The sequence below is a fragment of the Etheostoma cragini genome, chromosome 15 (genome assembly GCF_013103735.1).
Source record: "Etheostoma cragini isolate CJK2018 chromosome 15, CSU_Ecrag_1.0, whole genome shotgun sequence".
Taxonomy (NCBI): domain Eukaryota; kingdom Metazoa; phylum Chordata; class Actinopteri; order Perciformes; family Percidae; genus Etheostoma; species Etheostoma cragini.
The window spans coordinates 14,230,443-14,246,178 of record NC_048421.1 but is presented as its reverse complement, the minus strand read 5'-3'; the positions used below and the strand labels follow the sequence as shown (position 1 = coordinate 14,246,178).

Here is a 15,736-nt window from a genome sequence, read left to right as displayed (position 1 = left end):
AACCGTTGACGTCATTTCCATTTTAAGAGCTACAACAGCTCTGATTCGTACTGTTCAGCTATTGTTAAACCATTTAAGTAACTGTAAATAATTCACACTCAAGTCAATAAATACACCGACAGATTACGTGACTACTTTTAGTGCTAACTTGTTTTTATTGCCTTCTGTCAAATAATGAATAGTTACAGCGTATTTTACAGAAATCATCTTGACATTTAATGGCGTGACAGACAAACGTGGCAGGACTCAAACTCAGCTGACGGGGTTTACTCGACTGTATCAAAAGGTTAAAAGTCAACTGCGACTTTTACTGTTAAGAGTAAAATATCTTTCTCAAGCATTCATGGTTATTCTGTTTTAAAATAAATTGTTCATAAAACGATTTACATTACGCATCTGATCAAAGGAATTCAGACACAACAAACGTATTCAAACTGCTCATTTCAAAAGAAAGTGCAATTCACATGATCGTGATCACAAATGACAGTATTTAAGTGGGAGTGACCAAAAAACTAACCTCAGAAGTGTCTTATTGAAACTCTTGTCTTTTCTTCTCTCTGCGGTTTTGAGACGCTTTAAATGCCTCGCAGAAATATAAGAAATATTTCATTTTGAGTAAAAGCTATCATCAAAAATAGCAACCATTTTAAATGAAACCAAGGTATTGTGGAACACAACATCTGAGACAAAACATTGGGCAGGAATCAGAAAATGCGACAAAACCCATCTTAAAAAGGACCAATAAATGCATTCAAGCGGTACAATTTCAAAGCGATATAGCTTATACATGAATTATTCTTACATTTTCGTATTCAAAGAAAAGAACACAAAGTCAACCATTTAAAAAAAGTCAATAACGCAAAAATACAATGTTCTGAAAAAATATAATTCCAAATACTTCAAATGTACTGAAAACATCTGTGCAGATGAGAAAGTACTGAATATGAGCAGGATGTTGCTAAAAATACAACAGATCAGTATCAATCAACAGTTTAACACACTGAGCTGTGGACAGTCAAAACTTAAAGGAGTGGAAATGCTCTTTTAAAAGATCATCTTCCAAAAATCATTAAGTTGCCTTTGGTGTGAAACTAAACTTTTTTTTTTACAAAGAAACAAGAAACAAACTGTACAGGCAAATTGTGTGCACAGATGGAGAAAAATAAATCACCCTCTATCCTGACACAATCCCAAATCCCAACAAAGAAAACTGAAGAAACGTGGTAAATCTGATCAAACAGGTGATGCTACATCCATGTCCAACGTAAGTGAATCTGTGGAAGAAATCCAAATACAGACTATTAATATCTGTTATTATGTGTATGTTCTATGTCAATGAGTGTCCTATAAGGGTGCAAATATGGGTGTTTGTATGTACACCATGTGTGTAACTGACTCACCCAAATGTCCCGAATTAGCTTCAGCTTCATTGTGCATCAGAGAGTCAAGGGTGCGGGGCGACATGGGGAACAGGTCACTTGTGTTTCCAGAGTTTGTGCTGTGAAACAAACAAGAGGGAAATTGTGTTTTACACACTTAGACTGCCCACCGATGGTCATACACACACACATTTACACACGGAGTCCTGCCATACTGTTTGTGTTAGTCCAAATACTTTCAATATAATTTAAGTGATAACATCGTTTTCATCCCACAAGTGATAAGCTAACCGCCACCTACTAACTTGTGTGTCAGTCTTCATCACACTGACCGCAGGGCTATCGCGAAAAACGGCTGTGATCGAGCTGCATTGTTTAATACGAATATCAGTAGTTAATGAGTCCCTCCAACAGTCTCGTCATAGTAAGCCAATGCAGCATTCATGTTAGTTTGCAAAGTCATGCCCAAAAGAAGGTACAGCTTGGGATGTACGTGTGATAAAAAAACTGATAAACAATTAGCTATAACTATCAAAATACATGAATAATACCAGGAAAACCTGGGCAGATGTTTAGCATGTTACGTACTTTCCAGCTTCTATTTGAGGCAGTGCGAATCCCACGAACACAACATGTCTTACTTTAAATAGATGTTAATGCTACAGCTACTGTGTCACACACAGTGGTTGGTTAGTTGGTTGGTTGGGCCGTCACTCACTTGCACTCGAACAAAGTACAGTTACATTTTATTTTGCCTACATGTCTTTTGCCTCATCTTTAATTCTAATACTAATTAACTAATAACTAACTAACTAATACTTCAACTTGGTTGAAGAATTATGACACAAATGTCTGGGAAAGAGAGTGTGACATCAACCAAATAAAAAAAATAAAGAAATGAGATGAATAGCAGGGAGATGCTTTTGTGTTAGAACCAGTAAAAGTGGTGGTGAGTTGGACAAAAGAAACAGGAATTATGTAGGTGGCTCCAATATCCCTGAAACCCACCCATCAAATACACAAAAATAAGTGACAAGATGCACAAACAAAGCCCTCCCTACATGCCACCTCCCCCCCGAGCTCCTACCCTGGGAATCCGTTCCCAAGCAGCTCACTGTCCGGCAAGTCCATGAACACGGAGGGACACCTACGGAGACAGGTCAGGATCTCACTGAGCAAACCTTACAACCCACCAGCACCCCAGCAAACCCTCTACCAACTTAAGCGCACGTGGCGGACTGGCCTGTGCATACACCCTCCTCTGACTATCCCACTAACATGCAGCTGACCCTCGTCGCCCCTTTTTGGTTTGGTTCCATCTCAGATAGACACAACTACATGCAAACAATTGCATATTGAGCATGGAAATGGATTCCCATCAGAAATGAAGACACAACCTGATGCCAGGTGTGAACTGCAATCTGTCTAAACTGAATCTTCACATAATCTGTGTTCACAATGCTTGGTCTGAGAACAGGCTGACGGTTCCTCCAGTGACAGTGATGACTCACAGTGAGAGTAAAAACAGATTTGTTCTTTTTCTTTGAACATTTGGCAACACTTGTCACGTTTAGAATTTAAAAAAAAAAAGGAAGTTTAGATACTGGAACAGGAACATTCCAGAATATAACTCATCTTTGTAAGAGTAAACATCAACAGCTAGTAATAAGGGCTGACATACAGTAAGTGGAGGTCACCGAGGCCTGTAATACGAAGCAAGATTTGGCGTTAATGAGGTAACTTCAGGTTCAACCCAGGATTTTCTGTATCCCAACTGTGGATTGAGGCTAAAGCAACAAGTTTCTAGAAAGCTCACGTGTAATTATGGTCAGATCTTGTGCCTGAGTGACAGAGAAGTGATACTGATAAGCATTTTCATTAACGCACAACAGCGTTGGCCTTTTTTGCCAGCTTTTCTTCCTGTTTTAGGAAGCAGCAAATGTATGTATTGCGTTTGCCTGTAAAACGGTGTCTTTGTTCTTCCTATTTATGTATTATAGTTTGCTCTTCTGATGTAAAATATGCGGCACTAGTGGATGTTTGTGATTGGTCGTGCTGTGTAAACACTGCTTCTGACTTAGGTGATAACCAATGTCGTGACACAGCTTTTGCAGGACCACGGTTGTTGGGGTTAGTGAAGCCGGGTAACTGAAAGAACTCCAAGGCATGTTGATCTTGTTTCCTAGTACAGGCCTCAGGTGGCATGAGATCTTTCTGTAAATGAGGAGCTCAAAACAGAAGAGAAGAGTGACAGATACTTACGGGGTAACGCAGATGAACTTTGTCTTCAAGTACGGCTGAATAGCTGTCAGGGGAAAGAAAATGTTAGCAATATCATGAAAAAACTGCGAACACAATAAAAAAAAATCAATAAATACCATGCATCCTAAGCAATATCAAAGCATAAAGAACAAGGCAGTGACTTACTGCTCGTAGAGTCTCCTCCCATCTCAGGTTCAGGGGCTGCTTCTGGCCTGCAGTATTTACCAAAAGCTTCGTCTTTGGGGATATCAGGGTAGAGGTACACGAGAGGTGAAACCAGGATGTTTGTGGCATCCATGATCTTGTAGCCCATGATGATGTCAGCGAATGACATGCTGTTGAGCTGCTGCTTGGTGTAGGGCTCCACTGACTGCATCTGGGTCTTTCCTAGAAACATGCACAGGAGCTCAGTACCAAAACAGAAAACAAAGTTTAAAAACTTTTAATTTTAAATCTTTTTTAATAAATACTCACCACTGATGTCTTTCTCTACCCATGTAAATGTAATGCCGCCCTCCTTGCTGCTTTCACTGAAGCGCAACAGAAAAGTGCCAGGAGGTTTTGGACTAAGAATGGCTCTCTCCCTCTCCTTACTGATAAAGCCCATGATATACCTGCAGAAAAACCACAGGAAGTCATATATTTAGATACTGAATTGTAAAATAGTAAGTCTATTTTAAAACTGTTGCATGTCCAAACACTGTCAATGATGTGAAACAGGCAATGGCAGGAACTTGTAAACAAAGGGCGACCTCTCACCCTTCATTCCACAGTGCCAGGATATACTTCTTCACCAGGTCAATGATATTGTCTAGCCACACCCAGAAGGAGAAGCCTTTTCCAGCCATGTTTTCCTGGGAAGAGGAAGGAAAAAAAATAACTCACATTGAAGCCATACAATGGCAAGATGGCAGACTGAACCATGTGCAGTTTTTATTTCAGTACCTTACAGAACTTGGCCCAAGTGATCTGACAGCCGGAGTAGTTGACACATGGCCCTGGATGGACAAGTACAGAATACAATCACATATAAAAAAATGACAGTGTTGAGTTAAATGTTTATTGGAGACTTTTAGACATGACCCCTCACCTAGTAATTTCTCAGCCAGTGTGGTGAGCTGTTCAATGGTCAGGCCTCGCTTGGTGGTGGAGGAGAACTGCCAGCTTAGAACCTCAGCTACCTGGTCCCATGTCCCAACTGGGGGCTTGGTGAAGAAGTTCACATTCTGTAAAGAGACACCAAGCCAACATAGCTCAAAATATATTATATTAAAAAATGTTGACACTAAAAACAGATATTCAGCTGTGTAAACAGAGCAGAATCCAAGCCCTTTCCACCAGAGGGTGCTGTCTTACCTTTGGGTGGTTAGTGAGCATGTTGTACCACAGGATGGAAGCCCAGGCATTGGGCATCTGGCAGATGTTAGAAATGACTACCACAGGCAGGGAATGAGTCTGCACGAATGGAGGAAACATTAATATATATTTTTACATTAGTATTATATAAAGTGTGGGTATTACTTGCTGACATTTACCATTGCACAATGTCGTGGAAATGTTTCTGCTTCTATTTCAGTACATTATCTCGCAATAAGAATTCTTCAGAAGGTCCTCTCAGTAATACTGCTCTTACAGGGCATAATGCTGTTCTTAGCATTATAAGATACTTTGGTGTAAAAAGCTTGTCCTTTGTCCAGGGACCCACACTCTGAGATCTGGGTTGGATTTGGGAGTATGAAGAAAATCTAATACGTCAAATGTATTATGTAAAAACTACAGAACGTGCATGTTTAAGTGAGCTAACAAATTATTTGCGGCTGAAGGTTGAGTTCTTGCTAAGTGTCCTACATCTTGGTCATATGAAACGTGAGTAAAATCGGATTAACTAGTAGGCAAAAAAAATAAAATAACTTTGTACGTAAACACACCACTGAGATAGAAAAAAAGTAACATCTTTTGACTAATAATGGAAGCTAATTTGACTCATAATTCTTCCTCACACCATCTGTCAGAAGGAGACCTTTGTTTTGCCATGAAGACGCAGATGTTGAGAAGTTGCTCTGAGTGTTGAATATTGACGTATATGGATGATCCAGCTTACCAATTGATGATAACAGATGATTTACTAAGCCAACTGGGAGGTAGAGTAGCCCCACCACCTCATATCTATGGTAGTGACTACAACTGATAACGCCCATTTAATTGGCGGATTATGTTCAAAGCGGGTTTTCTTATCGACAGAGGTTCAGGGAAAGTAAAAAAATCTAACTTTGCTTTATCAGAAATACTCAGTTCCAGTAACCTTGCCATCAGTGAGGTAACTCGGGTCAGGTCAGTGACTGGGTTGATGGAAGAGGTTTGTCTATAAGTAAGAGCTCGTTTAGAAGCAGATGAGGTGACATTCTCTGGAGGTGGAAGGTTTTTGGTAATGACTCATTTGTCTAGTGACTTTGTTGGCGAGAGCAGCTAAAGAACAACGCTTTTGTATCAGTACAACACGCTTTAGTGTTTTGTAGACTTCTGGTGTTACATGAAAGTTAAACTGAAGATGTGGAAACGTCTCCAAGTCACTGACACAGAGATACTGACTCATACTGACCTCCAGATCGATCTTCAGGCCTTGATGATAGACTTCTGTCTCAAAAGTGATAAGATGGAGCTCTTCTGTGACAATCAGAGAAGCCTAGAGAAAACAGATTATTCAAACTGTTTAAAAGCAGGACAACTAAAGTCAAGAAAATGTTCATGGCAGAAGATAAATCCAAATTAGAAACAATTTGAGCATTAAATTACACTATCCCACCAACTGTCAGAAATAGTACTTACGTCACTATTGGTCCGGCCACCATTACCACACCTCTGTTCTCTCAGGGTCTGTAACAAACAGGAAGTTAGTGCTCCACAGCAGCTTTTATCAGAAAACTTCATCAGTCAGGCTGGCTTTATAACTCACCAAGTGTTTAAACTCTGCTGACAGGCTGCCATTGTTGGACTCTTCCATGTTCATAACTTTTGTGTTGGTACCAAGGATGTTAAACTTTCGTGATCTAAAAAAATCAAGGAACAGCAGAAAGTGAGACTTAAAAGAATATGCAGTAAATGCTAAAGGCTTGGAAGAAAAGCGTTCTCAAATAAAGGAAGTACCCTCGAATTGCAGCCACATCCCCAGATTCCCTGAAAGATAAAAAGTCAAAATCAGTAAACCAGTTTGTTGAGGTCTTAAATCAAATCTCTGTTTCAGTGACTTAAAATAAATGTTAAAAGCTACAGATTTTCAAAAAAACAACAACTCACTTGTCAATGCAAACTTTAATTTTCAGCTGGTAATTGAGTTCAGGGAACTTTACCAGTAACCTAGAAAAAAAAAAGAGAAAGGCATATTTAAAAAATATATAAAATGTTGCACTCTCCGTTATATTGGGTGCATACAATGTTTCAATTGATATGAATACAACATGTTGTTTTTTGTTACTTTTGATACAGGGCTGCAAGCTTGCATCTTACCTCACTTTATTTGTGAACTGCACTCCTGTTTTTATGACAAGAGGTCTGTCGGGATGCATGGGCATACAAGGCTGTCTTTCAACCACAAAAGCACTACAAGATAGAGTGGGTCATGTATCAGAGAAAAACAGCAAACATCACAACAACATATGGTGAAGAGATTTCTAAGGTCAAAGGTCCCTTTTACAAATGACTTGTAGGATTTTTAAAGTGCATCTCACAGTCCCCCAACAGAGAATGGCTCCGATGGCACAGATGTCATCACAATTGCTAAATGAAGAGCATGTGATGCGACTGAATGCTCTGTATCATAAGTAGGTGGAACTTTAATCTCAGAATGTCTTCACCATAGAGTGTTCCTAAAGATCAACAATTAACATTCATGTGCTCAATATTACACTTGGCCTGGGCAGATGTACAGTAAATATGTGTTGCATTCAGTACCTCTTCATCAGGTTTCTGAACAAGTCCACAATCTTCTCCTCAAGGGCGGGCCGGTGCTGGATGATGGGGTCTCCTTTGTAGGACACCTTCTGCTGAAGCTCTTCCAGCTTCTTGATCTGCTGACGAATCTGGAGCTGGGACTCAGCCAAGGATGTGATCCTGGTAAGAAAATGTCATCCAGTTCAAGTTAAACATCTGGATGAAACATGCCTCAAGGTGTCAAACTGACTTTGACAACACTGCTGGTGTTGATATCCCCAAAACATTTTAGTTGACGTCTGCATTGATGGGAGATCACCAAAATGGCAGGTAGCGCAGAAGAGACAGAGTAGAGTCCAGTCTGTTAGCCAAAATATTTTATATACGGTATAGAAGACAACCCAAATACTTATAAGTGCCTTACTTGCTTGTAAACTTAATTTGGATATAATTCGCACAATTGCTGTCTACAGCTGGATAGAGACGAGTGTATACACTGGAATGGTTTTGCTGAAAACCCTATTTAATTTTTTATTTATTTAGTACTTATAAGGAAACTGTGATCGTAACCATACTTATTGATGAGTTAATAAATAACTCATCAAAATAACTCTTTTAAACAAACAACTAACAAATAAAATCACAGTATTTCTAGAACATCTTGACCATCTGAGGTCAAAATATTCTTTTAAATTAATTGTTTCAATGTAGCTGGGAGTCCTCAAACTATGCAGGAAAAGACTAATGCAGAAGGGAAGGAAATGATTCAAATATCAACTTAATTATTGACCATTAATGTGAGGGCTGATCAATTTAGGAAATTGGTAGATTTTGCATCCCTGGTTACCATGTTTCGAGGCGGTCCAGGCAGATGTTAGGAGGTCCTCCAATACAGGCAATTTGCTGCCTTCTCTTCCAGTCTGCCAGTTCTTCATCAGTCAGGTTCTTCTGTACATAATCCATGGCGGTCAACAAGCCTCCCATCTCTGTCACAATTTGCTACAACAAAACAAGCACAGCATACTTTAAAACAGTTGGTATAATATCAAAGAAGTCACCGTGGCCAATGTGACTGGTAGCTTTACCACCGTACAGTATGTAAATGTTAATGCATTGTTTTCTAGAAATGCATCGCAAACTGGCCTAGCATGTAAAATGCACCACGGATGACAGCAGGGGCGCCTGGTTTCACAGCGGCAACGGCAGACAATTCGATAGCAGTAATGGTGCTCTGATTGATCGACCAATGATCGTTATCGGCCAATAAAGGCTTTAAATAGTTTGATCGGTGCCCTCCATAAAGGCTGATCAGACTGGCAGATCAGATGACGCACTATCTGTGAGAAAAATTGTTACTACAACTGAAAATATGTCTGCACCGATTGAAAAGATATTTTTTACATTTTGAGCTAGGACAAAAACCTAAACAATTACTGATATATTCTCTAAACATGTGTGACTGTTATTTCATGGCTTCTATTTCCAGCTCATTACAGCAGGAGGACAAGCCTAAAATACTTGACTACAACTCATGCCTTTTTATCTTGATATCCCAAGATTTTGTTTTCTTTGCTCTGCATTTTATGTTTAAGTACACTTTAAGTTTGTGTAATTTAACAATGACAGTTTTTTTGTAATTTATTTTGAAATAAGGCTCATTTCTTAAGCACTAAGCTGTTTAAGGTGTGTTTCTAACGTAGGAAGTAGAATGTTGAACGTTTCCTGTCAATAAAAGTAAACAGTGGAAAATTCACAATACATTATCTTCTGTTAATTTGAATACATATACATGGTTGTTAAGGCTATTAAAATCTATATATAATAAATATATGACATGATAAATAGAAGTATAAATAGACCCGATGACCAGTGATCGGTATCAACCAATACTCCTTCCAGCAATCAGTGATCGGCCCCAAAAATCCTGATCGAAGCATCCTTACACAGCAGAGTTGTCTGCCATTTGTTGCAAGTTCATTCGATAATCTTACATGCACATGCTCACAGCCCACTCTATGTAACTCACAACATGGTAAAGCACAGAAAAACCCACCCTCCTCAGCTGGTCCAGTGCACTTAGCATCTGCTCGAGCTGAGCCATCTTCTGTCTGGTAGCAGCTGCTTGGCTGTTCCCATTTAGGTCCTGGGACAACTCTGGACAGAGAGTGGACATGGCACAGGTCAGCAAACTAATTCAATCAATTAAATCTATACCAAAAAGGTTGACCTTTAATAAATGTGGATCTGAGACTGAGGGTTAAAATGTTTCAAAACAAATTTATATCACTGTAAAAGTTCAGAATGCCATAATTACTGTATTTTCCAGACTATAAGTTGTACATTTTCATAGTTTGGCTGGTCCTGCGACTTATATTTAGGTGCGTCTTATATATCAAAATATATTTATTTAACATTTTTTTAAATGTTAATTTATACTGAAACAATTACCGTCAACAGCCGTGAGAGGGCTCTCTAGGCTTGTAACAACTATATGCTGGTCCTAAAGACAACTGAGAAAGACTGGACACAAACAAAAAGCCCCCAAAAAGAAAATCCTGTTCTGCAGATCCCAAACTGCAGGTAATAAAATGTGCAGTCGGAAACAATAATCGAAACACAGAAACGCAGAAACACTGAAAAAAGATGGCCAGAGCTGGAGGAACAAGTCCACAGATGGTTGCTTGAACAACGTGCTGCCAGGAAAGGTTTGTCAACAGTATAGTTACGTCTCTACGTCCTGGTAGTTATTCTGTGTGCTATCGTATAGTTGATTAACCAATAATGTGTTAGGTTAGGTTAACATCGCGGACACGTACCGTATTCAGCCTGTTGCCCTGTGTGCTAAATGTCTGTTCTTGGTCTTGGATTTTGTAAAATAAATGTCTAAATAAATGCAACTTATACATGTCTTTTTCCTCTTCATGATGCATCTTTCACTGATGTGACTTATACTCCGGAGAAACTTATAGACCGTAAAATATGGCAGACTATACCTCCTTGACTCTTCAATGTCTTGTAATTGAAGTCAAAGTCATCCTGCAAGTTCTCAAGCATTTTCATCTTCTGTTCCATATCCTAAAGAAAGATAAACAAGGATTTATATATTTAAGACAAAATCATTTTTCAAGTTAGATAGTGTAAGGGATTCTTTGTACTGCACTCACTTAGTCTCTACTAACCTGCACCCGCTTCCTGATGTCTTGAAGGTTGTGCTCCAGAATCTGCTGCTTCTCTGTCACTACTGTGCCCGTGGGATGTGCTGCCTGGCCTTCCTGCAAGAGAATATAACATATACTACTCGCTGCTGTTCCGCCCAAAATTCATGAACTGAAGCTCTTTTATGCAATTTGGATGCTACGGCAAGGTTAATTCAGATCTTCTCTACCTGTACAGCTGTGGTGGCCGTCTGCAGCAGTCTTTGCTCCTCCCACAGACAGCGGGCAACAATGCGGGCAATTTCCATCGGCTTCTCTAAGTACTTGCTCTGCAGATGCTGTTTAATCCTACGCAGGTTATGCTGGTAGAGTACATTGTTCTCCTGCAGGAAACGACTATACTGCTGGTCTATTTCTCCCAAGAGGTTGTGAAACACCAGGGTGGCGTGTGACTCCTTATTGGCAGCGTAAGCCCTTGTAAAGGAGAGGAAAAGATAATCAGGACTTGATTATTTCTAGTTCCTTCTAAGAGCTTCTACAAAAGGTAAATACACAGTTCACATCACTTAGAGAACTGTTTGTTGGATCTCATCTAAAAATCCTGTACCCCACATGAGGGGGACTACTCGGTCGGTTGGGGGTATGATCATCGTAGTACAAATTGGATTGAAAATGTACTGCTATTTTAATGTGGCCTGCAAAATAGAAAAAAAGAGGAAAATCTTCATCACTCGCTCAGTGATGCACACATGTTCAAATGCCCTGTGATACATAATGCACATGAAAACACTGTAATAGTGTCGTGAGGGAAGAAGAGGGCATGATAAAGTAGAGTGTAACAGTGAATACTGAACAAAATAGCTTTCTACGTGTCAAGCTATCAGCAAGTCATGGTGAATGGCAAACTGCCAGTCTGGAGGGAATGGAGAATAATAGCAATTTAATGGCATTTGTTAGCAGACAGGAGAAACAAAATGTGCTTTCATGACCGAGACTGATCCGAGGAATGAAATTATTTCTCACCAGTCCTGACTCTCAATCCAGGGGGCAAGGAACTGACGCAGCTCCATGGGGAAGCTGTCACTGTACAAGTGGTAGAGCTGCTCCAGATACCTGGTCTCCAGCTGCTGTAACTGGTTCCACTGGGCCATCCTGACATAAACCTAGACAAACCCACACAAAGAAAATGGGGTTAACAACATAAATTAATCAGAAACAGCTACATTTCAGGTTTTCTCTGAAAAGGATGACATGCTCTGGGGAGGCATACTTTTAAGCACAGACACTTCCTGTTCAGCGAAACACTACTCCTCCACCAAGAAATACAGACCAACGTGTAACAGCATCAGCGACTCCCAATCAGACAGGAATAATGATCTTTGGCTGAGGTTTTGCCCCAACTGCATTCACTAGAAACAATTAAAACCATGCTTCCTTTTCTTTGCCGCTGAAAAGCTACTCTAGATGGATAGGAAACCAGAAAAACATATTCTTCGGCAAAATACAAAACTGGGTTTTAAACATTTCCTTCATATTAATTATCAGAGAAGCAAAATTTAACTTGAGTAATGTACTCTAGTTAATCCTCTCACATCCGCCGGCAGAGACAACAATTATCCATTGGATCCCCTTTGTAGGTTATGCTAGCCTTCTCATCTTACCAACAGCAGGCTACAAAGTTCCCCGGAGGGCTCCAGACTGTACACTTACAATAACCAGACAGTAAAACCAATAGAAAGTTGTCTCCTCTAGCATCCATATTAAATAACTAACTGTGTTTCAGTTATTACATACCTTGTAAATACTGTTGCATTGCAATCTAAAGTCTGAACACTCAGGTTTTAGGTGTACAGGGACATTGCTCTATGCAGAATTTAGAAACAAGAACAGAATCTGATGACTCAGACAACAAGAACAAGAAACTAGACTTTCTGTTTCCCGGAGCCAAGATGTTGCTCTTTCTGACAGAAAGATAGTGCAGTTTAAATGAGTCCCTACATTTGCATTCAATATTTATCTGTTTCCACTTACTCACACTGTATTGGATAAACCCCTTAATTAATGCACACTTTATGTTTTGCCCATCCCCTTTTATAGAACCTATATGAGGGGAAAAATATTAAAAACACTCAATAACAGCCTCAATAACTACTATAGACTAAACGTTTCATTAGTGTTAACAAAGACTGGGCATTTACAAAACTGTTTTAAATGTATTTGACTTTTATTAACACCATCACAGACATTTTGGAAAATTGTAGGATAAAAACTGTAAAAGGTGCAACTAATAATATTTTAGTGATGGTTCTTAAGTGTGAGGCTCAACATGTCCCCTGTGAAAAGGTATTATCTATTGACATAGACTGTATAGTATTGTCCAAGTATACCTAACAAACACAGACACTCAGTATTAGGTAACAATCTCATATATTCCTCAGGGTAGGGCAACCTGAGCAAATATATATATATCGTATGTTAAGTGTCACCTTTATATAAATCATGTCAGCGTTCCAAGGGAGCCAGAGGAATTCATTTACAATCATTCTGGCTGACATCATATCGGTGTGGTTTTTTTTAAGCATGTAAGGGACATAACCCAAAGTTTGCCATCAAACGTGACAGTTTTCATATGACCCCTGTTCCTCTTTCTCTGGCATGTGAAAAAGGTGCATCTGCATGGTGTAAACCTAGAGTGTATCACATCAAATAGCAGCTGAGTCATCATCAATGATATGAGGTTTCATCATTTCGTCATCCATATAAGTATTTTTTCTTCTTTCTATTGTGTGGGAATTTGGTGTGACAATGTGACTTTGACTGTATCTAATATTTCCTTTATCACGCCTTTCCATGTATTGTATTAAATTGCAGAGTAACCAAAGAAGTACCCACACAAATAAGGTGTCTGAAAAGCTCTGGTACATTGTGGAGTCCCTCTAAGATTACTGCAGGATTATCAATGACCCATGGTGTAGAACAATATGGTCTTATTATTGATTAACAAATACCATTTGGCACTGAGTTAATGCCACATAGTTACTGGCAACTAAACTATCTAACAACCAGTTTAGTCTATATTGAAAGATAACAGGCAAAAGTTAATTTGGGTGGTAAGGTCATAATGGGTCCACAAAGTCTGAACATATTGGCTGTTCAATCATCAAATTACATCAGGGTCACACACATTATAAATGATAGCCTTGGGGACATTTTGAAAGACGGATATTCTTCTCAAATATTGATCCAAATGCCAAGGTAAGGCTTTTCACTAAAAATACATTTGTTTGAGTTTTGAAACTCAGTATCATATGCAAGCAGACCTAGCTAGAAATTTGCCAGGCCAGGCAGAAATGTGCAGCTTTGTCCAATTTTCAATGCTAGGTAAGGCTAGCCATGCTGCACTGTAGAGAACAATGTTATTCCCTGAACCATGTCACTGATATTCCAGTAAGTACTTCCTTGAACATACAAAGCAATGAGTAACCAAGCCAACAATTTGTTTCATAAGTTATGTAAACACAAGTGACAACAGGTCATATTATGTAAAGTTATGTAATTTAGTGAAGTCATAATGGATTTCCTGACAGTCTTGCTTTGTCATTAAAAACATTTATTACAGTCATTAGTGTAGTAGCCTATCTGATGACACTGCATCCCTGATTCCACAGATGTACTGGCTACACTAAAGGTCATATATCAAAACATAATATAAAAAAGCTAACTCCGACATACACTTAAAAATATGATTATGTTAAGGTCTGTACAGATCATCTGTAAAATTGAATCTTTTGAATGGAAGAACTGAATTCCAGTGCAAGGTGTCCGACATGCTGGCCTGCAGATGAGATGGAGATGGGCGTGACAACTAAATAAAAACACACACAACAAAGGCCTCCATTTCACTGTGTCCAAATATGCCATCCTAGTAAAGTTTAAACTATTGTTCATATACATACGTCATTGTTATGGCGACAACTGACGTGTGTATGACATTTAAACTAGGCGATCCAAATAACATGAGCAAACAGAAACAAAACGTATGTATATGTACACTTTGGTTGTGACCCATAATGAGAGAGCAGAACTCAGTAACGTTGGCTTATGTTACAGATAAAACGGAGTAACACTTTAATGTACTTTAATGTAACGTTAACAACGTGGACACAGAATGGCTTCCCCAGTATGAAAAACTTATGTCCTAGCTAGTCACAATGCTACAAATGTACTACAGTAGCGTTATAACGTTAACCAATAGAGCTAGCCATTCATTGATGTGGTCTGCAGTATCACAAGAATGATAACTATCCCGCTTCGGGTCTAAGTAGCTATTTTTTTATGCATGTCATAAGAAGAACTCGCTTTTATAGTCGCTTACCTCGCTCGTTGTTACTCCTTCGGAAAGTTTCTCCGTTAGAAAAAACTGTTGCTTTAACCCCTTTTAATAAAAAACACTGACAATAACAGTCAGTGGCAAATTTTCTAGAAATTGAACACACAAAAGCGAGGGAGAACACACAGAAAAAGATCGTTACTGTATAGGTTTTCTTGCCAGCACGGGAAACACTTCTCCGACGTATTTACGTAACGTTACAAAGCTCCTCTCTCACCGAACCCATCTCATTGCAGCCTTTCCACCCAGACAACCCCCATAAACCACTGTAAGACAGCTTTGACAGCCAATAAGAGTCGGTCATTCTCTTGGAACCAAGCACAATGCAGTATGAAGGCAAGAGAGGTGGGACTTCACGGCGGGTTTGGTTGAGCGCGTCGTGTTTACTGCTGTCGCAACTGCGCTGTTCCCGCAGGTAAACCCTCCCTTCGGGTGGACCACAGAGTAGGCCAACGCACCCTTTGGCTGCGGAGGGAGGCAAAGCAGTTCAACAGAACAGCGAGCCTGGAAGTCATCTGAGTTACTGGCAGTGGCGACGTCATCAAGAGTTTAATAACACCAATGCTGTTCAGTAATTGAGCACTTTTGATCTTAGTCAAAGAGGTTACAATCAAGCTTCCTCT

The 15,736-nt window shown here is 39.5% G+C and overlaps 1 protein-coding gene across 5 annotated transcripts; it reads right to left on the bottom strand.

Moving 5' to 3' along the window:
* Nucleotides 1–1,096: 1,096 nt before the first annotated feature.
* Nucleotides 1,097–15,368, bottom strand: stat3 (signal transducer and activator of transcription 3 (acute-phase response factor)). Of its 5 annotated transcripts, none has more exons than XM_034894783.1 (24): nt 15,099–15,368; nt 11,747–11,886; nt 10,954–11,197; nt 10,748–10,840; nt 10,562–10,643; nt 9,622–9,722; nt 8,416–8,567; nt 7,590–7,748; nt 7,146–7,238; nt 6,936–6,995; nt 6,786–6,815; nt 6,595–6,688; nt 6,468–6,515; nt 6,241–6,324; nt 4,998–5,096; nt 4,732–4,867; nt 4,587–4,639; nt 4,401–4,495; nt 4,116–4,255; nt 3,807–4,028; nt 3,642–3,684; nt 2,467–2,526; nt 1,401–1,498; nt 1,234–1,274 (listed from the first exon to the last, which is right to left on the bottom strand). In XM_034894783.1, exons 2-24 carry the CDS (start codon nt 11,872–11,874, stop codon nt 1,234–1,236), a joined length of 2,355 nt encoding a protein of 784 aa, XP_034750674.1. In that variant the 5' UTR covers nt 11,875–11,886; nt 15,099–15,368. The 5 variants fall into 5 exon arrangements, 4 of the variants coding, with proteins under 4 accessions (XP_034750675.1, XP_034750676.1, XP_034750674.1 ...); XM_034894782.1 differs by having other exon boundaries at nt 11,747–11,899; nt 15,102–15,366; XM_034894784.1 differs by lacking the exon at nt 15,099–15,368 and having other exon boundaries at nt 1,097–1,274; nt 11,747–11,874.
* Between the last annotated feature and the right edge of the window lie 368 nt (nt 15,369–15,736).

Bases quoted from the DNA above. Each gene is read 5' to 3' on its own strand.
- stat3 (XM_034894783.1), bottom strand. From the start codon at position 11,874: ATGGCCCAGTGGAACCAGTTACAGCAGCTGGAGACCAGGTATCTGGAG. The intron at 10,644-10,747 runs GTTAGTAGAGAC...ATCTTTCTTTAG, and splicing joins ACATCAGGAAGCGGGTGCAG to GATATGGAACAGAAGATGAA. The intron at 4,256-4,400 runs GTGAGAGGTCGC...GTTTTTCTGCAG, and splicing joins CTGGCACTGTGGAATGAAGG to GTATATCATGGGCTTTATCA.